Source organism: Engystomops pustulosus, chromosome 4 (genome assembly GCF_040894005.1).
Source record: "Engystomops pustulosus chromosome 4, aEngPut4.maternal, whole genome shotgun sequence".
Classification (NCBI taxonomy): Eukaryota; Metazoa; Chordata; class Amphibia; order Anura; family Leptodactylidae; genus Engystomops; species Engystomops pustulosus.
Window position 1 is genome coordinate 113,320,209 of NC_092414.1, and position 25,851 is coordinate 113,346,059.

At 41.9% G+C, this 25,851-nt stretch overlaps 1 protein-coding gene across 2 annotated transcripts in view; it reads right to left on the minus strand.

Annotated features, from left to right (window-relative positions):
* Window positions 1-25,571, minus strand: part of TBC1D22A (TBC1 domain family member 22A) — a 373,643-nt gene extending 348,072 nt beyond the window's left edge. For both annotated transcript variants that reach the window (XR_011854935.1, XM_072147091.1), the window contains exons 1-3: window positions 25,424-25,571; window positions 24,767-25,017; window positions 16,232-16,288 (exon numbers count right to left, since the gene is read on the minus strand). Coding sequence is in view for 1 of the 2 variants with exons in the window: in XM_072147091.1 (XP_072003192.1) it covers window positions 16,232-16,288; window positions 24,767-24,828 (119 nt within the window). In the remaining variant the exon portion in view is untranslated. The remainder of the gene's footprint in view (window positions 1-16,231; window positions 16,289-24,766; window positions 25,018-25,423) is intronic.
* Between the last annotated feature and the right edge of the window lie 280 nt (window positions 25,572-25,851).

Genomic DNA, 25,851 nt, shown 5'->3' on the forward strand with positions numbered 1-25,851 from the left:
AGACCGAGAAATAAACGTATTCTTTAATAACAATCCATAGTCACAGTGAAGAGAAAACTCCTTATGACTTGCGAAGTCTGATTTAATAAACATATGAGCTATGTATTTTTATAATTAAAACAGGGAAACAGTAAGAACTTCTGTGGAAACCTGTTTTGGGTTTAATAAAAGGTTCTCTAACTTTCCTCACTGTTCAGCCAAGTTCAAAAAGAACCCCGGTTCCGTTATTGACTTTGATCCCATGCTGCCCATCCTGACCTTCCGCTACGTCCCCGACTCGGATCCGGTGCTGCCTGCCCTGACCTCCTGCTTGTCCCCAACCATGATCCTGTATATATAAGCAACGGACTTGGTCATTTAAAATTTAACTTTTACTTAGTCACTTTAAAAACACTCAATGCAGTAAATAAACATAAAAGAAACGAGCACTCTTACCAGGTGGAGCATCGGGTTGCAGGATGGATATCCTAGAGAGACCTAGAGGGGGAATAGTTTCTCTCCCTATATAGTCAATTGTCCCTATGGCCCCAGTTGCTCCCGTCCTGACAAGGACAGTACCCAAGTCGTCCCTAGACCGGTGTACTATTATGCCCTAAAAGGTATAGCAAATAAAAGTGTGCTCCCCGTCCCTCCCTACCCTACGCGTTTCATCACCGTTCACGGTGAGTCATCAGGGGGATTCGTGAGGCCTGACCAAGAGGTTCAGGAGGGGGAGAAAATAACATTCAAATCTGGGGTTCCCGGAATCCTGGAAACAGGTCACACGCAGGCCTTCCTGGAAACTTCCCCAGAAGAGGGGTCGGGTCCACCTTCGTTAAGTGGTATACCTTGGCTAGTGAGGTATGATCCTGCTCAACCATGATCCTGCTCAAGTCTCTGTACCTCACCTAGACTGCCACCTCGGACAAAGTCGCACCTGTGGAACGACCTGGTGGTACCAAGCCGCAGCAAATCCAACCCACTTTGTGGCGGGTTCTGGTCAAAACCGGTTGTCGGCTTACGTCAATATCCACGGGGGTCCAGTGAGTCCACTAGCCGAGGAGCCTGACAGTATAGTCAAGCTATATGTTACAACCATATCTGCTCAGCCTAGACAAACCTCTTGGAGCAAAAATTTCTCCAGTTGGGTGATTGGCCAAAAGTGGCTGACAATCAAATAAACAGACAGCAGCCATCAGCAGAGAGAGGTTCCTCCATGACTGGCTTCAAGGAAGACAGCGAACAGGGTAAGAGAACTTGTATTCTGGAGAGCTCACCATCAAATAGACTAAATTAGACTCAGAGAGACTTTAATAACATGCTGCTTACATAGGCTATGTTCACATCTCAGGAACGCAGAACCATTATACATTTACAAAAGGCAATAAAAGCCGACAGGGAAAGAGATGACATTGTATGCCAACCATCCCTGGCCTTCAATAGGTGTACACTGTGGGTGATTCCCAAGTGACACAACTGTCCATATAAGGACAGTTACATCACTCGGGAGAAACCCTGAAAATTGGCAGCAGTCACTTTTAGGGGGAGGAGCCAAACCAAGAGATATGTACCACTGTATGAGCATATAGTGGAATACATTTTAGAACTAAATTGTAAGAATATGGGAATCTTGGGAATCTTCCCAACTTATCCTTTCAACAGTGGGCAAAAACTGAATGTGAATATAGCCAAAGGATGACTAAACGAGAAGTCACTTTAACAATTAATCCCCACGTTCTCTCTAAACAAAAGCCTAGTCCATAGGATGCTCTCCAAATAAAACCACTTCACCTCACTATCCAAACACTCAGTCTCGCTACCTTTATATCTGACCGTATAACTTCTATCTTCTGCTAACATATAACTGAAATGATCTTAACCAATAGTTGCCTTAACCAATAAGGAAATGGCAAAATATAAATGTCCAGAAAACAACATATAATGTACGTGACTTGCTGATGAAATCCCTTTAACAATCTGAACCACACAGGTAGTGGCAGACTTCAGGGTTAGTGAACCCCCTAGACCACCACGGACGATGATACAAGCCGTCCACTGGGACCGGAATCTAAAAGGCGCTCGGTCTTCACCAGAGCCTCCCTTAAAGCAGGATGGTCTTGCTGCAGCGTGGTGCCACCATGTAGATCCACAAGTGCGACATGCCGGTGGTGGCAGCCAAGCTCGAAGTACAGAATAAGCGGGCAATCTCGTGGTCAGGGAAAGGCAGATGGTCAATACAAGCGGCAAGGATGCAAGGTCAGGAACGGAGAAGGAGGTCAGGGCTTCCAGCAAAGGTACAAAGTCTGGGTCATGTTCGGGGTCACAAAAGGAGATCCGAATACAAAAGTAACACAGGGGAAGCCTTCTCATAGGCTTGGAGCTCTAAGATGGAGGAGGGGGTTACTGGGAGGAGCTGGCTTTTAAGGTATCCTGGAAACGGCAAGTGCCAATCAGTGTTGCGCTGGCTCTTTAAATCTGTGTGTGCACCCTAGGAAGCAGGAATGTACATGTTGGCCAGCTGGAGGGAAGCAGTAACGCAGAGAGGCGAGTGAGCTAGGGACCGGGTGCTGGCACATAAACGGGCACATGTGTGTCTATGATCCGAGACATGGAACGCAGCCATGACAGTACCCCCCATCCCTTGGGTCAGCCTATGAAGCAGGAGATTGCTGAGAAGCGGTTCCAGATTACAGGTTTCAGAAGGGAGACATGGAAGGAGTTCGGAATGCACATAGTGGGAGGAAAGCAGATCTTATACTCCACAGGATTGATGCGCTGAATCACTTCAAAGGGACCAAGAAAGCGGGAACCAAGCTTGTAGCTAGGTATCTTCAGCCGGATGTATCTGGAAGATACCCACACCTTGTTAGCCGGAGAGAAGACTGGAGAAGTCCTACGTTTCTTATCAGCCAGAGTCTTGGTGCGGTCAGTGGCCCAGAAGAGAGACTGACGGGTCTGTTCCCAAATAGATTTGAGGTCCTGTACAAGTTCCTCCACCAAAGGGACATCCGAGGGAATGGACAGAGAAAAAGGAAGGGTGAGGTTGAACAGGAGCGAGTTACAGGAGAACTCAGCCCATGGCAGCAGACAAGACTTTGAAGGGGCAGAGACAAAGTGGTGGAAGTAACAGCCTAAAGTCTGATTCACCTTTTCTTCCGCTTACCACCCACAGTCAAATGGTCAAGTAGAAAAGTCCAGATTTACTTGCAGCTAGTTACACAACGAACACCAGAACTTGGACACAAACTGAACCCCTCGGTCGGAGACGATGTGTTGAGGAAGTCCATGCAGCCAGAAGATATGCTAAAATAATAAACAGGGTGCCCAGCCAGAAGTGAAGAATGTCCTCAAGACCTTGAGGAGTGCAGGTCGAACATACATCTTGCCGGGAGGAAGCTGCCAAAGATCCATCGGAACGGTAACAACCAGTTGTTCAGAAGAGATAATATGCAGAGGGACAAGCTCTACTCCAATGACATCAGAGACACGTGAAAAGGCATCAGCCTTGATGTTCTTCTCCGCCAGACAGAAATGGATCAACAAGTTGTAGCGTGAAAAGAGACCAACAAGCTTGCCTGGGATTAAGGCGCTGTCTGGAGATACAGGAGGTCACCAGGAGAGCCATTTTTAGCACTCCCCCAGTACCCACAGAGCATAGTACATACACTGCCAAAGTGTTTTTGTATAAAAAATAGGTTTTACAGAAAAAAAAGATATGTTATATTGTACCTTTCATTAGCATCTACTGTGTGACTAGGCAGTTACCTTTTGAGAGGGTCTGGAAAGGAGCAGTCCCCCCCACCCTTGGGAAACATGTGACCTTTTCAAATATAGGAATAACTCCCCACACTCGGGATTGGCTGTAGAGGAGCAGGGGGCGTCGCTAAGCCAAGTGATCAGTGTTTTCATATATTTGAAAAGGTCACATGGAGAAGCTGAATCCCAAGGGTGGTTGGGTAGTTGCCTCCCAATTGGCAACTGCCTAATCACACAGTAGATGCTAATGAAAGGTACAATATAACAGATCTTTTTTTCTGTAAAACCAATTTTTAATATAAAAACACTTTGGCAGCGTAAGTACTATGCTCTGTGGGGACTGGGGGAGTGCTAAAAATGGCTCTCCTGGTGACAGGTTCCCTTTAACCGTGACCATGTTAAGCCCGCAATAGTCAATGCAAGGACGGAAAGAGCCATCCTTCTTGATCACGAAAAAGAAGCCTGCGCCAGCTGGAGAGGAGGATTTGTGTATGAAGCCTGTGGTCAGATTCTCTTTAATATACTCGGACATAGCAGCAGTCTCTGGAACTGAAAGAGGATACACACAACCTCTGGGAGGAGAGGCACCTGGCAAGAGATCTAAAAGGACAATCATAGGGACAGTGCGGTGTCAAAGTCTCTGCTTGTTTTTCTGGAAAAAATATAGTCAAAGTCCTGGAAACACATAGGTAGACCCTCCAAGGGCTTGGGAGTCACGGCGGAAGACAAGCCAGGTAGAGGCACCACCATGCAGCGAGACTAAAACTTTGGTCTCCAACGAAGCATCTGTCCCGTCTTCCAGTTAAGGAACGGTGTGTGAAGTTGCAGCCACAGAAGACCCTGCTGGAGAGATGAGGTGGAGCGTGGCAACACGTAAAAGGACAGTCTTTCCTTATGAATAGCTCCTACTTGCAGGGAGACAGGCTCAGTGCGGTACCGGACCGGACAGAATTTGTCCGCTGACTGAGGAGATGACGAGAGGATTCTTGAGAGGAACCACCGGAATGTGATACCGGGAGACCGCAGCGGCATCCACAAAGTTCCCCACAGAACCAGAGTCCAAGACAGCAGAAACCTGAATCGGAGTGCGGGTGCCGAAGCCAAGGAGCACAGGAATAGTCAGGCGTGGAGAAGCTTTGCTCATACCTAGGGACGCTTCTCCCAAGACATTGTCTGGAACATTCTTTTTAAATGGGTGTGGGCACAATCAAAAACGGTTTCAGATGTACAGAAGTAACACGTTTTTTTAATTTATAATAGTTTCTAAAATATGACAGACATTGAGTAATAATTAAAATGAATAATGTAAACACATCTGCGTACAAATCATGTAAAGATCTTAATATAGATATAGGAACTTAGTTCGACCTTAATTGTATGTGTATCTTGTTAACAGGATTCCTTTAGAGCTTTGTAAACAATTTTGTAAACAATTTTGTAAACAATTTGGTAAACAATTTTGTAAACAATTTGGTAAACAACTTCGTAAACAATTTCTATTCCTTCTGATACTCAGAGACAATATAGCGGTTGATTATCTAGATATAGTAATATTAGTAGTCCCGTACACAGTGGGGAGTCCTATGTCCCAATAGAAAGATTCATAAAGATGAAAAAATTCGTAGAGCTGAAAAATTCATGGGGATGAAAAAGTACATAAAAAAGAAAATTGCATGCATTAAAAATAAAAATAAAAGTGGATAGTTAAAAACAAATTTGTTTAAGAGTAAATTGGTATCCAGGAGGCTTTTATGTTGCACAAAGTGTAGGGCCCTACACTTGTGTAGACTCTTACAGCTATTTGCCAAAATATATAGGATGTTTAAAATCTAATCACTCACAGTTGGTTGATCATATGCGTCTTTCTCTCTGTTCGAACTGGAAACGTTCACTATTGTGGAGGTTTTGGTGATCGTTTTTAATATGTGATGGCGTCCTCCACGTGCAGCGGCATCTGTGTATGTCCTCCGGGAGCGCTTCCACGGGAAACAAGTTCGTACGTTTCACACTCCTCACTCTCCTCCCTTCACGGTGTGGACTCCGTGCCTGCCAGATGCCGCGGGGGATGTCACACCCGAGAACATGCAACGTTCCAAACAATAGGCTCGAGCCCACCCACGACTCGTAGGTGAAAGTTTTCTTGTATTTGTATCGAGGGTGGTGTAATGGATCAAATTGTGAGGATGTTTAGGTTCTGTAAGAGTCCAGTAATTTGTGGATAATGGCTAGACGCGTTTCAAAGCGCAATGCTTCTTCCTCAGTAGCCTTGCAGTTGTGAAACCTCCTCATTGTTGTGTGTGGTTAAATATCCATTTTGGGTTAAACATTGACTGGTCTGGATCCATATGGAATGGATCGGACTATAGAAAACCAGACCTGGACCAATTTATTTATACTCTCTTAAAGCAGCATCTGCTCATGATGTATGTGTCAGAGCGAGTCTTAGCAACATACGGACAAATTCTGATCATAGTAAAAATATATATAAACCCTCATAATGGAAAAATTAATCAGAAAACATAGAAATGGAGATAGGATAGAATCAGAAAATCTATTTATATCTTTGTTCTTAACTATGAGTTTTTGAATATATGTTTTTTATAAGAAATCCTTGTAAGTAAAGTTGAGTGACTATGAAATATGTGTCTCATTTTGTTCAAAGGTGGATTCAATAATGTCTATGTCATGTCTTATTCAGGATTAGGGATGGGGGAGGCCGGAAGATGGCCACATGTGCTGGTATACAGCCGGACTAACGTGGCTAAAGTTACGGCTGCCTCCTTCCAATGCTTGTATGTTCAGCTTTATAGAAAACCAAAAATTTCCAATTCTGCATTAAGGCCCTTAGGTAACATTGTTTCGAATGTGAAGATATATCTTGATTCTATCCTGGACATTTTGGCAATAAAATTTCCACCTCTCCAGTCCTTTTTGATAGACTGTATGGCACAAAACTTTACCCCTGTTATATCCATGTTATGGGCTATTTTAAAGTGTTTCGATAAAGAATGTGTCTCTAATCCTTTTCTGATATTTCTTAAATGTTCTGAAATTCTTTCCCTTAGGGGCCTGATTGTTCTCCCTATGTACTGTTTTTTGCAAGGGCAGGTTATAATATAGATTACCCCGCTACTATTACAGGTAAGCAATTCATTTATGTTGTGTACCAATTTGTTGCGGCACAACAGAGATTGATAAGTGCCACCATAACCTTGATTTAATCCATTGTCTGGAACATCCCTGGAGGGAGAGTCTGGCTCTGTCCACCTGTATAGGCCCCTCTGCAGATGGTACAGCCAGAGGCTGGAGCGGCCTTTGGAAGGCAGGTGCCAGGCGAGGCAGACGTTGAGGACGGACTTGTGGACGCTCGTGACGTAACTCCTCGACACGCTTCATAAACCGCACATCAATCCGAGTGGCTAGTCTGACTCAGAGTAGATGGTAGGTCACGAGCAGCCATCGAGTCCTTCACTTCAGGTGAAAGTCCATTTATAAAGATCGCTGACAGAGGCGCATTATTCCAGGAGAGTTCAGAGGCCAGGGTACGGAACTGAACTGCGTACACTCCAACAGACGAGTCCCCTTGGCGCAGGTTCAGCAGTGCGGTCTCAGCTGAGGAAGCTCTTGCCGGATCTTCAAACACAGCCCAGAATTCCGCCAGGATTGCTATGTGCATAGCCATAACCGGATCGCCTCTATCCCAAAGAGGCTTGGGCCTTTCCCGGAGAGGAGGCTGAGAATGAATACCACCTTGGATCGCTTAGTGACAAACAGACGGCATGATTTCTATGTACAAGGAGCACTAGGAAGGAGTAATAAAGCCCCTTCACAGCTTGGGGTCCCCATCATACCTGTCGGGCATACACAGTCTTAGCCTTGGTTCAGCGGCAGGTAGCCAAGCCGTGGTAGCAGGAGTAGTTGCAGGAGTAGTTGCTGGAGTCTGATGCGGAGTGGCAAGCAACTGTTGCAGCATGGCGGTGACTTGACCAAGCTGTTCTCCTTGCGAAGCCATCTGCTGGGACTGCTGGACCACAACGCTGGTAAGAACAGCCAGTTTGGAAACAGCAGCTTGGTGGGGTCCATGGCCAGATCTTACGGTCAGACTTCAGGGTTAGTGAACCCCCTGAACCACCGCGGACAATGACAAGCCAACACCTGGGACCGGAATCTAAGTAGCATCCGGACTTCATCAGAGCCCACCGCAAAGCATTATGGTCTTGCTGCGGCGTGGTGCCACCAGGTCGTTCCACAGGTGCGACTTGCCTGCGGTAGCAGACAAGGTCAAAGTACAGTATCAGCGGGCAATCTCGTGGTCAGGGACAGGCAGATGGTCAATACAAGTGGCAAGGAACAGAGCAGGAGGGCTGGCAGCAAAGGTACAAAGTCAGGTCCAGGGTCACAACGGGAGATCGGAATACAAAAGTAACGCAGGGGAATTTTTCTCATTGGCATGGAGCACCAAGACCCGGCGGGGGCAACTGGGAGCTGCCGGCTTTTAATGAATCCCGGGAATCAGCAAGTGCAAGCCCACTAGCCAGCTGGGAAGGGAGCAGGAAAGCGGAAAGCTGAGTGAGCTGGGGACCAGGTGCCGCCACGGAGAGGGGCACGGGTGTGTCTGTGATCCGAGACATGGATGGCAGGGACACCCATGATACTGATGATTGACAAGCTTTATAGAAACTGGAAGTTAGTAAAATTTACTGACATATATTGTGACCACATATGATGTTACTCCAGAATACAGATGAGGAAACATTTCACTTCCTAGGATGCCTTACTTCTCAGTACACTGTAAATCCATGCTGTAGTGTCAGCGGTTTATTCAGAATTTCTTATAATTCACCCACTGTATGTAAATATTGCTAGCTAACTATACAGACTCTGGCTACCACTATGAGAGTCACTTTTTCTGACAATCTGAGAATTAGTATGTGTAATACTGTCCTAGATTTAGTCTAGATACAACTTCAAGATTGTAGTGTGCAAATGCAATTATGTGATTAAAATATATAAAAACAAAAAAAAAGATAGCAGATTTTCAACTTTAAGAATGTTCCTTCTTTATACAGTTTAAAGCAACTCAATCTGTGAAAGCATGGAAAGCTACAGCATGGGTCATTCACAGCTTCTCCTAACAGCAGGTAAAATATTTCAGTTTTACTTTGGAGGCTAAAAATAAAATGAATTATTTTCCTTATTAGTTTTGACGTCGAAAATGGGATTTCTAGTTATGTGTACTTTTGGTCTATAGTGCTGCTGGCTTCACATACCTTTAGAACCTTTTTCTCTAGGCCAACAATAACTATAGCAGGGTTCCTATTTTCTTACAACCAGAAACCAGCACCCCTTACCAAGAAACAAATTTCTAACACGTTTATGTGTGTATACACTCTAGGAAACATTGCCCGGAGATGTGGGGACCCTCAAAACTGTTTCAGAGATCTCACAAGGTTAAAATGTGAATACCACTTCTATATTAGTTTTGTGTATGTGCTTGACAATCTTACACTTCTTGAGTTAAAGTTATTAAACAGATGGACCAAACATTTAGAAAAAACACAAATCACTCTTTCAGCATATACCAAATCCTGCCAGTATTATCTAATGGACTGGTACATAGACAATTTGGTGAATTCTGCCTTAAGTTCATCCAATAAGGTGGTCATACACATTTGATTGATCTTCCCTTAACCAGCTGATTTTTGCAGCACCAGCTGACCCATAGGGTGTTCATAGGGGTGTGTTGACCCTCAAATGGGAAAGTGCCCCCCCCATTTCTTCTGTGAAGTAGAAGCACCATTGCTCGAGGGCTTATCCTCAAAGAGTTTATCCTCATCCTCCCTCTGAAAACACATGAACATTTGCCATGTGCATGGGGTAATTGCAAAGAAAAGGTCGGCCAGCAATTAGGAGAACAGAGATCCAGTGTTGGAGCGGACGCCCGGCCACTCCATCCAATTCTATGAGTGTCCATAGTCGCCAAGCACAGTGCCCGGCCCATAGAACGGTATGGAGAGCAAGGGCGCAAGCTTGTCCTGCTGCTCTACCCCTTTGTGAGAAAGGGATTTCCCCTCTTAGTGGAATTATAATTGTTTTATATGGATAATTACATCACCTAAAACTACTGTACAATTTCAATTAAAAAGAAAAAACATAATTTGCAATGTAAATAGGTCGTCTTAGACAAATTATTAGAAGTAAATAAATTTATGTCATTAGTTTAACAAATAAACACAGAAAATAGATGCATAAACCAAGCACATATAAACCGTATAATCTAGCCTCAAATCAATAGCATTTAAAAAAGTCTCTTAATATGCCCCCTCTGAAGGCAAATACCACACCACTTTGAGTCCCATCAGCCTCCATTTCATAGAGCATCACAGAATCCATAGCGTTACTTTAGTCGATAGCTGCATTGTTACTGCCTACAACTAAGCATTGTTATATTTTTTGGTCTTTAATCAATAACTTGGAGGGAGTTGTGAAGCTAATTGAACTTCATGCAGTTTGTACACACATGGATTCTCCACCCGCTCCACTGGATGCTTTACAATGAAGTCTGACGTCCAATACAACATTTCACATAAAACTTTATAAACTGCTTCTAGTAAGTATTGTTTCCAAAAATAAACAAAACATTCATTGGTAAAATAAGCACCAGAAGAATTGACTAGAATCTGTCACCTGGAGAATATATAAAATCATAAAACATTTAAATACACTTAACATATAAAGAAACAAAAAAATATATTGTACTACTTTTACTTACAACCTGAAATGAAAGTAAGAAATTTTTTTCCTAGATGTAAAGGGGCAGATTTATGAATACTTAGACAATGGAGACTTAAAGGATCTAAAATGCACAAGATTTATCACAGCAGCTGATGCTGGATAATAAATCCGGCGAGTCTTATTAACCTAGACTAGACCGTTTCATCCCCTATTGAATTACTTAGTTTAAATACTGTAAAAACGTATTGACTCAAGTAAAAGCCTAGGGTGGGAAATGCAATTGTCACAGCTTCCCACAGTAATGAAATGCCCCATGCAGCCTCCCCCAGTCATGAAATGCCCCATGTAGCCTCCCCCAGTCATGAAATGCCCCATGTAGCCTCCCCCAGTCATGAAATGCCCCATGTAGCCTCCCCCAGTCATGAAATGCCCCATGCAGCCTCCCCCAGTCATGAAATGCCCCATGCAGCCTCCCCCAGTCATGAAATGCCCCATGCAGCCTCCCCCAGTCATGAAATGCCCCATGCAGCCTCCCCCAGTCATGAAATGCCCCATGCAGCCTCCCCCAGTCATGAAATGCCCCATGCAGCCTCCCCCAGTCATGAAATGCCCCATGCAGCCTCCCCCAGTCATGAAGTGCCCCATGCAGCCTCCCCCAGTCATGAAATACCCCATGCAGCCTCCTCCAGTCATGAAATACCCCATGCAGCCTCCCCCAGTCATGAAATATCCCATGCAGCCTCCCCCAGTCAAGAAAAATCCCATGCAGCCTCTCCCTGTAATAAAAAGCTTATGGAACCTTCCCCTGGTAATGATATACCCCATGTAGCCTTGCTCCCCAGTAACAAAATGTTCTGCAGCAGTCTGGTTGGTAGCAAGAGTTCCCACAGAGAGGACTCCAAGTGCCACCTCTGGGATACTTGCCATAGGTTTGCTCACACTGCACTATAGAAATTAAAGGAACTCATGACAATATGGGGAATAGTGGGTCCAGCAGAGAGTATGCTCTCCGCTTAGAAATTTTGAAAGAATCATTTTGATGAGGAAGAGTAGGACATTTATAGTACAGTAAATTAATAACATGTTATTATACATTACCAGTTGGTTATTTTATGCAAAATAACCATCACTATAAACATTTTCCATACCTTAACGGGATACAGGAGGTCCCCTACTTAAGAACACCTGACTTACAGACAGGGGTTACAATTATAAAACATACAGTTCCGACTTACATACAAATTCAACTTAAAGGAAACCTACCACCACGGATCTACCGATTAAGGTCAATCCGGTGGTAGGTGTAACGAACGTATGTAAGGATAGCCCTTTGTAGGGATAATCCCTTAGTCCCCTGTATCTTTTGTAATCTTTCAACGGGGAATATGCAAATTTTCTAAAGAGGCTATACGGCGAGGATACTCCACGCCCCAGTAGCTTCTTGAGAAAATTTGCATATTCAACAATTAAAGATTACATTTAATTGACAGAACATGCAATGGGAACAGAATTCCAGCGTTGTGCATAGAGAATCTGCAGCAATTATTAAAGAGGATTTTCATCTAGAGTATTTATGACAAACCCACAGAATATGTCATAAATTGATGCAGATTCTGTCTCTGGGACACGCCTCTATGGGAAGAGCAAGCATGCAGTATAATCTCAGCTTTTGTTGTCTTTCCTCTGACATGATGGATGGAATAAGTTTACTATGGATTATATGCTGCAACAGATGAGCCACCACTAATATAACTGCCGCCAACCTTCTGTAATTATATCCCATACGTCCCCAGTTTACAGACATGTAAATTTAAAATAATTTCCTATAATTTGTGGTTACCTTCAGCTGATTTCAGGTGCTAATTTTCTAGTGACATCAATGATCCTGTCTCCCGATTATCCACCACATTTCTTAGACTGCATTCCCATGACTGTATAAAAATGGCCATATGCTACCCGTACCGTTTTTTTACAGGTTACATTAATTTCAATGGACAATAGGCCTGACCATTTACCGTATATACTAGAGTATAAGCTGAGAGTTTTACAGCACATTCTTTTTGTGATGAAAATTCCCTACTCGGCTTATACTCAGGTATATAAAAAAAATAAACTCACCATTCCTATGGCCCGGGCAGCTTCTCTTCTATCTTCACGTGCGCGGAAGGTCTGCGACAGCTTCATGGGCAGCACCTCTTTCTTTCTTCATGCCGGCGCCAGGTCCACGACAGCTCCATGCACACAGCTCGGCTGGTGCACAACTGTGATATCAGCCACTGCTGTGATGGCGCCAGCATGAAGAAAGAAGAGGCTCTGCCGAAGAAGCTGTTGCGGACCTGCCGCGCACATGAAGATAGAAGAGGAGCTGCCTGGGCTGTCGGAACGGTAAGAACTCAGTTTATTTATTTATTTTTTTTTACTGGCCGCCTATACGCGTCAGGGGGCTCAAGTCAAAAGGTTTTCCCAGTTTTTGGTAAAATTAGGCATCTCGGCTTATACTCTAGTATATATACGGTATATTGCCATTGTTAACACTGTACCGTAACATAAACTGGCTGTATAAAAATAAAAAGCATGTCCTATTTTCTTCCATATTTCAGTTCCGTATGCCCTTAGAAGTCTTTGGGGACATATAAATACAGGTTAAATAGTGCGGCATACGGATGCAAAACGTCACATATACACAGTCTATTACGGCACAGAACTGGGACTGGAGAAATCACACGTGTGAGTGATAAGGCAGCCAAGTGCAGTCACACGTAGCGCTAAGGTATGGGGACGGGCCTCGCATATGCGTTTCTATGGAAATGACTTTGATTGTTTTAATGCAAGACACCAGGCTCTGGTTACCAATCGCATGTGTTTATAAATACAACGCTAGCATTATTACTAGTGTCCTTGAAAAAGTAGTACCGTTGTATTGTACATAAATGATCTAACATGCATGCATTTCTTTAAGTAACCCTGCTAGCCCCACAGCCTCTCACAGTTATATCCAGAAGCGTTACAAGGTTAATCATAGGTTTTTAATGAGGCATTTATTTTGGGTGGGTTAATTTGCATTGCTGGTCTGCTACAATACACAAATGGTTGATTTTGGGGATCTGTCGCTGGGGGTCTGTCATTTAGCTGAAAAGGATATTCATGGGAAGCAATGTGTGGAGAACCACATTTTGCCTGCTGTCAATCCGAGTGATGTTCTGTATCTGAGGCGCTCATGCTAGCAACTAAACCTTTAACATTATACAATTTCATGTTAAAATATGTTGAAATCAGTTCAGACTTTCCCAGTTACAACCACCATTGATCTGTCCAATATATCACAAGGTGACAGATCACCTGTAATGATCACAATAAAAAAAGGTATACCAAAGCCACCTTGAGTATGTGCTTAGAGGTACCATATTTTAAATGTCTTCCAGGATCACATACTGTGGTGAAATAAAAAATGAGAAATGACACTGCAAGATTATTATTCAGAATGTTTTTAATGGCAGCTTCTTCAGCACATTTCCAATTCCTAGGAGATAAAAATCACTCACGCTTACAACAAGGTACCTAACATTTTCAATTCTTTTCATAAAATATTTAATAGCTGTTAATATAAATCACATTCTTCTTTTCAAACATTTCTTGAAAAAGAAACAAGTAATTCACAATGACAGCGCATGAGACTCATCGCGAGGATAAAAATCAACAATCACATAGATAAAGCTGACAAACATGAGCAGGTCTGACACAACAATGCTCCCTGGCAGCCATTTGTTCTAGACTATGTCTTGCCAAGACATGAAACTGTACTGTATTCAGATAGTCCCCGACTGACTTATAGACATCTGACTTCCAAAAGATCCCTAGTTACAGACAGACCTCTCTACCCACTGTGACCTCTGGTGAAGCTCTTAGGCGTCTTCAGTGAAGCTTTATTGTTAATCCTTGTTCTTGAATCCAAATCTTTTTTAGTCCGACTAAAAATTAATTTGCGTGGAGTTCCACTAACTATATATAGCCGCTTCAACTCATATACTGCACTGTACTAAAAATAATGGAGAAAAGGAATTCTACTAATTTAAGATTAGAACTGAGCCAATAACTTATAAGTACAATAGCAAACTTTACTGAAAGCCAAAAAAATAGTATTTAAGCTCAAGGGTTTTATACGAGATGAAGGGTAATTGTAGCTCAGCTTAAGTGTTTGCTGACTTTAGATAACCAGCCCAAACTCTATACACAGAACAGGAGCAGTGTTTCTAGATGTGTCCACCTTTTTGTTACGGAAAGCAGAAGGGATCAATTAATAGCAAGGGTGCTAGTTTCATCCTGACACTGCTTGGAATACCATATCTTATATTTACTCTAATGCATATTCATCTTGAGAATCCATGAAATAAAAAAAATCAACAGTGTAGCAAATACTTTAATACACTTTATGGTTGCTCTTGGACAAAATAATTCAGATTTTTTTTGAGGGAACAGCAAGCTGTGTCCACTTCATTGTAAACAATGCCCCGTGGAAGCAAATGTAGGAAAGGTGAGAGGCACCTGACAATACCACCATCTTGCATGGGCCAAGGAGCATCTACATGGGATGAAGGACCAGGGAGCCTCAGTGTTGTTCACTAAAGAAAGTCATTTCACATTGAGCAAAATTTATATATGCCAATGATGTTGAAGACATCAAGGAAAGCGCTATGCATGAGCCACTGGAGACTGTGAGCACCGCATATGGAGCGGCCTGCACTTTCTCCAGACATGAATCTCAATGAAAACCTATGGGAGTCCGGATAGAGGCGACTAGCTCTGTACCAAAAAAAAAAATCCAAAAGGAACTGAGGGCTGTTATGAAAAAAGGAATGTCATAACAGACCAGACAATCAGTTGTCTTTTGGACAGAATGAGACATTGTCATCAAGCTGCTCAAGAGCAAATGAGACATTGACAATTTCTATGTATATCCACAAAAAATAGTTTGAGATGAGGAAATCCCACATGCATGCTTCTACCCTCATCCAAAATCACCACCTTTTTCATTTGGATAAATAGCTTGAATATTTCCCCAAACAATATGAAGGAAAATAATAGCTTATCCAGCAGAAAATGACACCTTACATTCATACAGCATAGCAGGTATATAAAAGGTAACTGGTGTAAAAATATGGAAATATACATTTTATTGCAAAGGTGTAAAAAATATTTTCTTTACTGAATTAGGCCCCTTGCACACATTCAGCTTACACAGAATATGCAATTTATGTTCACACTAGCCCAGCACATTGAAAGGATTATAAAAAGGCCACTAGGAAGTACTGTACCACAGACAACAAGCCCTTATACATGCGCTCACCTTTGGCACAGCCTTCAATCTATAAAGATAAGGCTAAGAACCTAACATTTCTATGTGCATGTGGCCAAAGAGACTTCAATCACCAACAATGGCTTCTGTAGGCAGCAGCACAATTTCCAAACCCTACAACAGATTTTACACCAAAGTCTAAATGAAAAGAATTCTTACAGTACTTGTATGGCACAGATCAATAACTTATTCTTTACACAGAGTAAACAGAAAATCTAAGCGATAAATTCTGCATTTCAAAAAGTCCTTTTTTATTGTTACATCCAGAGCCAGAAGAAAAAAAAAAAACACACAAATGGGTCAACTGTCCATAACACATAAAATGGAGCTAAAAGCTCTCCCATTGCTTTTTATTCTATTTTTAATAGAAGAGAAGATGAAAGACTAAAAGAAATAAAATCTACTTACGTTCCGTGCAGCAGTGGATCAAAAGGTGGATGTTGTGCTCCATAAACATGTTGAATACTAATTTGAAGGAAAAACATAACAGAACAAGTCACAAAGAATTCAGAATTGAAAAAAAAACAAAAAAAAAGAAGCTAAACTTAACAAGGCTAGTTTTATTACACTGCTTTCTATACACAATAGCAAATGTCTTCCAATGCCATGTTGTGCAGTTATTTTGGGGAAATATGTTATTGTGCACAACCGCCATAAGTCTGTATAATGGCCAATGTCTGAGTATAAAGAAAAGCATAGTGTAAATAAACATTGCTGTATACTGGTTAACCCCTTAAGGACACAGGGTTTTTTCGCTCATTTCTCGCTCTCCACATTCAAAAATCCATAACTTTTTCATTTTTCCATGTACAGAGCTGTGTGAGGGCTTATTTTGTGCGTAACAAATTTTACTTTCCTGTGATGTTATTTATCTTAACATGCCGTGTACTACGAAGCTGGAAAAAAATGTGGAAAAATTGAAAAAAAAGTTCACGTTCTTGTGGGCTCAGTTTTTAAGACTTTGACTGTGCGCTCCAAATAACACCTCAGCTTTATTCTTTGGTTCGGTACGATCGCGGTGATACCAAATTTATACAGGTTTTATTGCATTTTCAAAAATTAAACGAATGTGTACAAAAAAGAAAAAAAAAATGTTGCTATCTTCTGCCACTTGGAACTTTTTCATACTTTGGGGCACGGAGCTGTTTGAGGTGTAATTTTTTGCAAAATGAGCCGACATTTTAATTGCTACCATTTTGAGGTCTGTGCGACATTTTGATCACTTTTTATTCCATTTTTTTATGTGAAGTAAAAAGGTGTAAAAGTCCCATTTCGGACATTTGGGCGCCATTTGTCGTCTCGGAGGTCACCGCCGGCCGTAACCGTTTTTATATTTTGATAGATCGGGCATTTTGGGACGCAGTGATACCTATTGTGTCTGATTTTTACTGTTTATTATCTTTTATATCAGTTCTAGGGAAAGGGGGGTGATTAGAATTTTTAATATTTTATTAATTTTTTTATTTTTTAAACTTTTTTTTTTTCACTATTTCTTAGACCATCTAGGGTACATTAACCCTAGATGGTCAGATCGCTCCTACCATATACTGCAATACTTCTGTATTGCAATATATGGCATTTTTGCAGGTCATTTATTACAATAAGCCACTGGCTCATTGTAACGAATCTGCAGAAGCCATTTAGCCTCGGGTCAAACGAAGACAGCACGTGAGCCCTCTTCATACATTCCCTGTACCTCTGCATCGTAGAGCTACGGCACAGAGCGTTAACGGGTTAAAAGAGGACCTGTAGGCTCAGTTTTTATGTTTAATGTTTATGACTTTTTAATAAATATATGCTTTCATGTCATAACTCTAGAGCATCTTTTCTCCCACAATATGCCATTCTATTTATTTATGACTAAACTGACAACTGGGCATCATTGGCAGTTGTCACTGATGTCCTTCTAAAGAACTGGCAATATGGGCAGATGATAAGCATTGGAGTCACTACCGCTTTGGATCTACCCTCGCCACTTAAACAATGTAGCAGAGGATCTTGTAGGAGTGACTTGAAGGAGAGTACTGGGTTTAAATACAGAAGGTGGAGCATATTTTAATATATTTTCCTTCATAAACATAAAAAACAAAAACAGTAGTAACTCAAATGGCAGAAAAAAAGTTACAAAATTACAGGTCAAAATCAACTGTCAGGCTTTCCAATGCATATTTTTACTTGCATGCCCTGTATTCTGAAAGGTGTTTTCCCGAACACTGGCTAAAATATAGGGCATGTCATTTTCTTTTCCTGTAGAAAGAAGAAACAACAGTCTCCTATTGATTTCTACAAGCAAGGGATGTAGTCACATGAACTGACCCCAAGATATTTTGTATTATTCAAATAAAAGGAAAAATGTTAAGAAGAGATGCTTTTTTTCTTTAAAGGAAACCTACCACTTGTAGTGGCAGGTTTCCGATGGAAATACCGGGCACCAGCTCAGGGTGAGCTGGTGCCGGAGCTTATTTTAGTTAGTGTTTTAAACCACGGTATCGCGGTTTAAAACACTTTTTAAACTTTATAGCCGGCGCAGGCAGGTACGCGCTCGGCGCTTACCGTGCACGCGGCTCTCATTCACTTCCTATGTAGCCGCGTGCACGGTAAGCGCCGAGCGCGTACCTGCCTGCGCCGGCTATAAAGTTTAAAATAAGCTCCAGCACCAGCTCACCCTGAGCTGGTGCTCGGTATTGCCATCGGAAACCTGCCACTACAAGTGGTAGGTTTCCTTTAAAGCTTAACTGTAGGTTATAATGATTTTACCAAATCTCATTAGTGATACCACCTTTAAAAACAAACAGAACAATTCCCATATTGTGCTGCTCGCCCTTTTCTTACCAAAGTTATAGCATTTTCTGTTCTGAAAGCGTTTGGCAAAAATTTTTCCCACCAGAGGTGAAGTGGGTGGAAACCTAGCTCTTCCTGTACCTGCCCTGAAGTTGAGGCCAATTAGAGATGCCCACAGATCCCATGATGCCTTGTGTTCCCTTTCAAAATCATTTTTAGATTTCCTTTATTATTTTAAGAAATAATATTATAGCAAAATGATTAACAATGGAAACCTTACAGAACAGAGCAAAGCAGTATAAACCAGGACTTACACTCCAGTGTGCCTACTTTTATCACAGTCACACCTTTAGAAAAACAAGGAAACACACTGCACATTTTGCAACATGTATCCAAAATGAACTTATTTCAAGATTGTGAACAGACATGTTTCAATAAAGGTGTCCTACTCATTGCTCAAGCCATGAGTAAGATCCCTTTATCGAAACACATAGGCTACACCTAGTCTGAGATTTTTTTCTTCAAACTTTTGTATACCACAATATTTGTGCTTTTTAAAAGAAGAAATAAAAATGAACATTTTATTTTACATCTTTGGGAAGCGGGAACTTTTTGTCTCTTCGCATCTACGTTTGTTATCCGAGACCCACGTGTTTAGTGCCTTCTGAAGTGGTGACTGAAACAAAGGATTTTCCAGTTGAGCCAACTCGTCTTTCGATAGTGTGTGTGTTTATTTCAGGATTGAACCAAGCTTCAGCTCAGTTCACATTAAGGCTTCTTATTTTGCACCAAAAAGAAAGCATGTTTAATGATTTCCTTCTTCTAAATAATAATAAAATGTTATTACAACCTAAGCCTGCATTCATATCCTGTCTCAGCTGTCTATTGTAAGGATGCATTTGGAGGATTTACAATGTATTCTTACAACTGTAGACTACTATTCCCCAGTGGGACACATATTCCAGTTCAGCTTCTGAAAACAGAAGAGAGAACCTTGGCAGCAGCCAACGATTGGGGGAACACCCACAATGCACGCTCAGTAGAGGCCAGGGATGGATGCCATACAGTAGCATTTGGCCCCCAGGCTATTACGGTCTCCACAGAGTGAATATTGTGTTCTCCAGCAGGGAGCTGGATGATAAATCACAGACTACCGCACTTTTTCTTCCAGTGGTTCTGGCTGGATGCAACAAGAATGCATACATTTGCTGTTGCAATTCTATGGACAGATTCAGCGTATGAGTCAGGAGTGTTCTTGGTGTACACAATGTACAATTGCCAAAAATGATATCTGAACACAGCCTAAAAGTGCAATCCAATTATTTACCTCCATAGAGAAACAATAAGACAATAAGGTAGACAATAAAGTAACACTGTAGTTCACAGTAGGAGTCACATCTCCTAACTTTGTTGCATGAATATGCTTTGTGGACCAAACCTGTGTGGAACTCAGCATATCATTTCAGTTAAGTGATTCTAGGTTTGGTCAACAAAAATTCTGAAAAAGCAAGAAGCAACTGTCAGAACAAACTCACTTTAGGGCAATCGGCCTTAAAGGGGGCGTTTCAGTAAATAAAGGTTATTGTTTGAATAACAAAGAATTATACATATTTCCGATATGCTTTGTGTATCAATTTCTCAATGTGTTGTAAATATCTGTTGGCAGTCAAACTAGAAAGCTCCATAGCTCACTTGTGAATAACAGTCTGTCTAAGGTCATGTGATGTCACACAGGTGCACGGCTTGTCAGCATCATGTTTAACATGTAACAGCATGAAACACGCTGTGTACCTGTGTGACATCATATAACCTTTGACCAGTTTTTATCTAATGCAGAATTCTATAGATTAAGGAATTGATACAGAAAGTACAGTACAGACCAAAAGTTTGGAAAAAGTGTGAAACAACTGAAAATATGTCTTAAATTCTAGGTTCTTCTTTTGCTTTGATTATTGCTTAGCACACTCTCTGCATTCTCTTGATGAGCTTCAAGAGGTAGTCATCTGAAATCAAACAGTCCTGAGTTCCCAGAGATGCTTCGCACTTGTTGGCCCTTATGCTTTCACTCTGCAGTCCAGCTCATCTCAAACCACCTCGATTGAGTTAAGGTCTGGTGACTGTGATGGTCCAACTAAACACAAACCGATGGAATAGCATGCTGCTGCAAGATTCCGTGATAACCACACTGGTTCAGAATACCAACAATTTTGAATAAATCCCTGACAATGTCACCAGCAAAGCAGTCCCAATACCATCACACCTCCTCCTCCATGCTACAAGGCATGTAGAGTCCATTTGTTCACACTTGAACCGGTGGCTGGAACCAAAGACCTCAAATGTGGACTCATCAGACCAAAGCAAAGATTTCCACTGGTCTAATGTCCATTCCTTGTGTTCTTTAGCCCAAACAACTCTCTTGTGCTTTTTGCCTGTCCTTAGCAGTGGTTTCCTAGCAGGTATTTTACCATGAAGGCTGCTGCACACAGTCTCCTCTTAACAGTTGTTTTAGAGATGTGTCTGCACAGTACTGACCAGGTCTCTAATCTGAGCTGCTGTTAACCTGCGATTTCCTAAGGCTGGTGACTCGGATGAACCTATCCTGTGCAGCAGAGGCAACTCTTGGTCTTTCTTTTCTGGGGTGGTCCTCATGCGAACCAGTTTCTTTGTAGCGATTGATGGTTTTTTTAACTGCACTTTCAACGTTTTCCCAATTTTACGGACTGACTGACCTTCATTTCTTAAAGCAATAATGGCAACTTGTTTTTCTTTACTTAGAATTTTGTATTATGTATCAAGTATCCATCTGACTTCTGCACAACACAACTGATGGTACCAACCCCATTTTTACGGGTGCAGCCACACTTTGCAGTTAAAACTGCATCACAATCAGTTTTTAGGTGGCTTTAAGTGCAGTTTTGTTAATCTAACAGGTGAAAGACATGAACTGAATGATTTCATTTCATTTTGAAGGCAAAACCTGTTCCACAAATGTCTTTCACCTGTTAAATTAACAAAACTACACCCAAAACCACCTCAAAGCTGATTGCAATGCAGTTTTAACTGCAACGTTTGACCGCACCCTAAGGAAAGCAATCTCACTTATTAAACCTGACAGGGCACACCTGTGATGTGAAAACCTTTTCTGGTGACTACATCTTGAAGCTCATCAAGAGAATGTAATAATATACCAACCAATGGACTATGGTCATTGCTTCTTTATCTCTAAGTAACCAAGCCCAGGTCCTGCCCCACTGAAAGTTTCTGTATGATACTTTGTGACGCAAATAAAGCATCTCACATCTGCCTAGCCTTGCATGGCATCACTTCTCCACAGAGATTGAGATAATATACCATACTTTGCCTTGGTGTGATTTCTTTGAGCTCACAGGGGGAGAACTCAACAGAATAATAAATGTGGTCACCAAGGAATAAAATTTGTTATGCAGAAAATAAGCGCCCAAACAGTTCTGTACACAGAAAAATGAAAAAGTTATGGATTTTTGAAAGTGGAGAGCGAAAAATGCTCAAAAAAACACTGCATCCTTAAGGGGTTAAATTAACCCACCCAAAAATCAATACTTTGTAAAAAACTTATGATTTAAAAACATTGCGCTTATCCCTAAATGGTTCCTTTCCATGTCTGCAGTTGAGGCGAGTTCAGTCACAATAAGGAAGCCCTGCATATTAATTGTTCCCTACGCCACCCTGTTCCTGGTTGACAAGTCTAACTGCTACCACCATGCTGCCATATGGAAGTAGTACTTAAGAGCTGTCTGATAATATTCAATTACGGACATATACAGCTCTGTTTACTTATTATCAAAAGGTAGGAAATGCTACACAATGCCTAGCTGGACCATTGATACACAGACAGTGGTTGTGTGTGACTCAGCTCTGCTGCATTACTTACCTCTCCCTCTGGAAGGTTGGGAGTGATGATGACTGTGTGACTAGAAATCATCCTTGCTCCTCACCCCTCCCTTTAGAATTCACTTCAGCTGGGTTAGCATTGTCAGCGCCAATGATGAGGGCAGTGTAGCTTGAATATACTGCAGCTACCACCCCAATGACAAAAAGAGGACCTCAATGAAAGTATTTTATAGAAGAATGGTAACTCTAATCCCATGGATAGAGGCATCAATGGAACATGTTTAAACAGATTTAAAAGGCAATGTTTGTGGGGTTTGTGTTGGGGGGGGGGTGCTGGTGACAGGTTCTCTGTAAGACTAAGACCCATTTGTTGTAATCTGTCATGTGTCGCTTTATATGGTTAGAATGTTTGAATACTAACTTATCAAGTGATTTTGAGACAGTTTTTCTTAACATGCTAGTTCCATATCATGTTAGTGGTAAATTTTGGTTGATATGTTTTGCATTTATATTTAAATGGAACGTGTCACCAGAGTGCTGTTTGTATCAGAGGACAGGTTGCTGTAGACAAAGTACTGTATATGCCAAATATGTTTTTTTTAAAAAGATCTGTGGTGTATTGTGATAGAAATAAAGACATTTACATGGCTGCCTGACAAATGCTTTCAGCCTGAGTCCCACAAAGAAAAATTTCTAACAACAACTTCTGTTGCTCTATAATATATTCAGTGCTCTGCTGGCTCCCGTCCCTCTGCCCCCCAATAATGAAGTCTGTCTGCAGCTTGTTTTATTGCAGGACATGTTTTACTTTATACCAGTAACATTCTTGAGTATATTCTCCTTTTTTAACCAGTTTTTATTGAATTGTTTTGTGGGACAAGACAGGCAAAATAATATTTTTTGGTGGGTTCCCAAAAAATAGACAGTGAAAGGTCCTCTTTAAAAATTGGTTCTTCAGTCCTGCTCTCATCAAAACAAAGATTAATTTGACAGTCACAGCTCCACTATTGTTACTGGAGAACCATACATGTAGTTTGAGGACCACTTTAGGCCCTGGCTCTGCATTCTTACTTTGGAAGCCCAAGTGATATTATGGGAAGCCCATTGATTTATATAGAAAGCAGGATAGCTCAGCAGTCAACACTGTTGCCATGTAGCCCTGTGGTCATGGGTTTATAGTCCTAAAGAACCACCTAAAGGATCTCATAATGCCATGGGTTTCCTATATATTCCAAAATACATCTGTATTTGGAAACTAGATTGTAAGTTTTTCAGAAAATGTTGGTGCTTTATAACCAAGATAATAAATGAACAGGTGACAAGTACAGGCGCTCCTCTCCGTAGGGGCACCTGACTTATATATGACCCCTAGTAACAGACAGACCCACTCTGCGACCCCTCATTGTGGCTCACTATGACCCCTGGTGAGGCTCTCTGGATGTTTTACTCTAGTCTGCAATAACAAGGATTATCAATAAACACATTTGAAAATCCAATTGTCCAATGCAAAAACTTTTGCATGCAGCTACAGTTATAAAACTTTTCTACAAATTCAATGTAGGAACCTATCTTGGACCTAACCCGTGGATTGCCTATAATACTTTATTACCTCTAAAAAAAAATTTACAGACACTGGAAGGGAAGCCAAACTGATGCCATAACCCTTTGGGCTTCTGATATTTTCACTGTTGTCCTTTGACAGAGCAGAACAACACAGACCCACATACAGATATGAACACATCCCAAGCAGGCGGCATATAAATTATGTATGTGGGTTTACTGGTTTGTGTGCTAGAAGTAATAAAAAAAAAAAAGGTTGTGATTTTTAGGCCATACATTTTTACCCACTTGTCATGTTGAAATGACAGGAGAAGTAAATCATAGACAGAATCGAGGCAGAAGCCATTCACATCACACCTACAGGATACAGAGGGTTCTTTATTAGGTATATACCCTACATTTCATAGGTGCCTTAATGTGATGGGAAATACTCACTAAGCTCCATGCTACGCTCTGCCCTGGAGAAGGTGTGACTGGATCCCGTTGCCATGATCCGAGGTCTAGCAATGTATTCCTTCCAGTACAGAAGTGTTATACAGGATGGTGATTTATATATATTACACTGCACCTAGGATTTCCTCTTAGTTGTACATAAACTCATCACCCATTACATCATATGCACATCGCCAGGAGTGACTAGCAGCTATGGCACTACATCCTGCCAGCAGGGCACATAAAGAAGCTGTGTACTTTATGTACATAACAATCCTGCCACTGACATGTCACACGCACCTCCCCGGCACTTTAGCGATGCTCCTCTTCCAGAACTGCTTTCTCCCGGTGTCGCTCGTCATTTTCTCCCCACATTACCGGCGTCCAAGGATTCCAAAACCAATCCCGGTTGATTTATTTCAGGGAAAACCCTATCCACTGTGACTGTATGCCTAACAGGAAGCCAGGCACACCACAGGATGATGCTCAGATAGTGATTTATTAGCGGCTTATATGTAACATTTTGGCCTTGTCCTGGTCTTTGTCAATCACTGCAAGTAAAGTGACAACAAATAATGAATATACATGAAAAGAATTATACATAGTGACAGTAATAAACCATGTGAGATAAGCATCCCTATGGGGGGACAGAAATCAGCAGATCACATGGTACAACAGCTACACAGGGTCATCAAAGAACTGGAGTTCATAGGTTATAGGTCAGGAGGTGCAGGTGCTGGGGTGCAAAACGCTTCAATGGAGAGATGTCTGATACTACAAGCAGCAGATATGAGGGATTCCTGGGAGTATAACCGCAGAGGTAACAGCTACTTATTACTTCTATGTGAATAGCTGGATAGCCCCAAGATGGGCAGAAAGTCAGGTAATGGAAACACAAGACGCAATGTAACAATAAGCAAACAGGATGTAGTGTGGCTGGAAGTTGTGATAGCTCACCTGAACCAGGAAGCGCTGAGAATGAGAGCAGGGACAGTGTACAGAGGGGAAGTCCCGCCCCCGGATGGCAGGATGTGAGCAGTGGCTGCTGTGACGCGGGTGCTGGGCGGACATGACAGTCACATGGTTGCTATGGAGCTGGAGACGCTTGCCGGCAGGAAGGGAGCGGTGAGAGCAGTGACTGGTTGTGCGAGCGATGTGTGAGCGATGTGTGAGGGATGTTGGTGTCTCACGGGGAACAGTGACTCTCTTCTCTTGCAGGGGTTCAGGTAAAGCATCTCTTCTATTAGAGCTTACATACTATTTCTTTGTTGTGTTTCCTGTATCTGCTTTTCTGCCACAGCTAAGAGATATCCAGTTATTCACATAGGAGAAATTAAGCTCTCATACCTCTTGTGTCTCCCCCGTATCCTCATAGACTGTAAGCT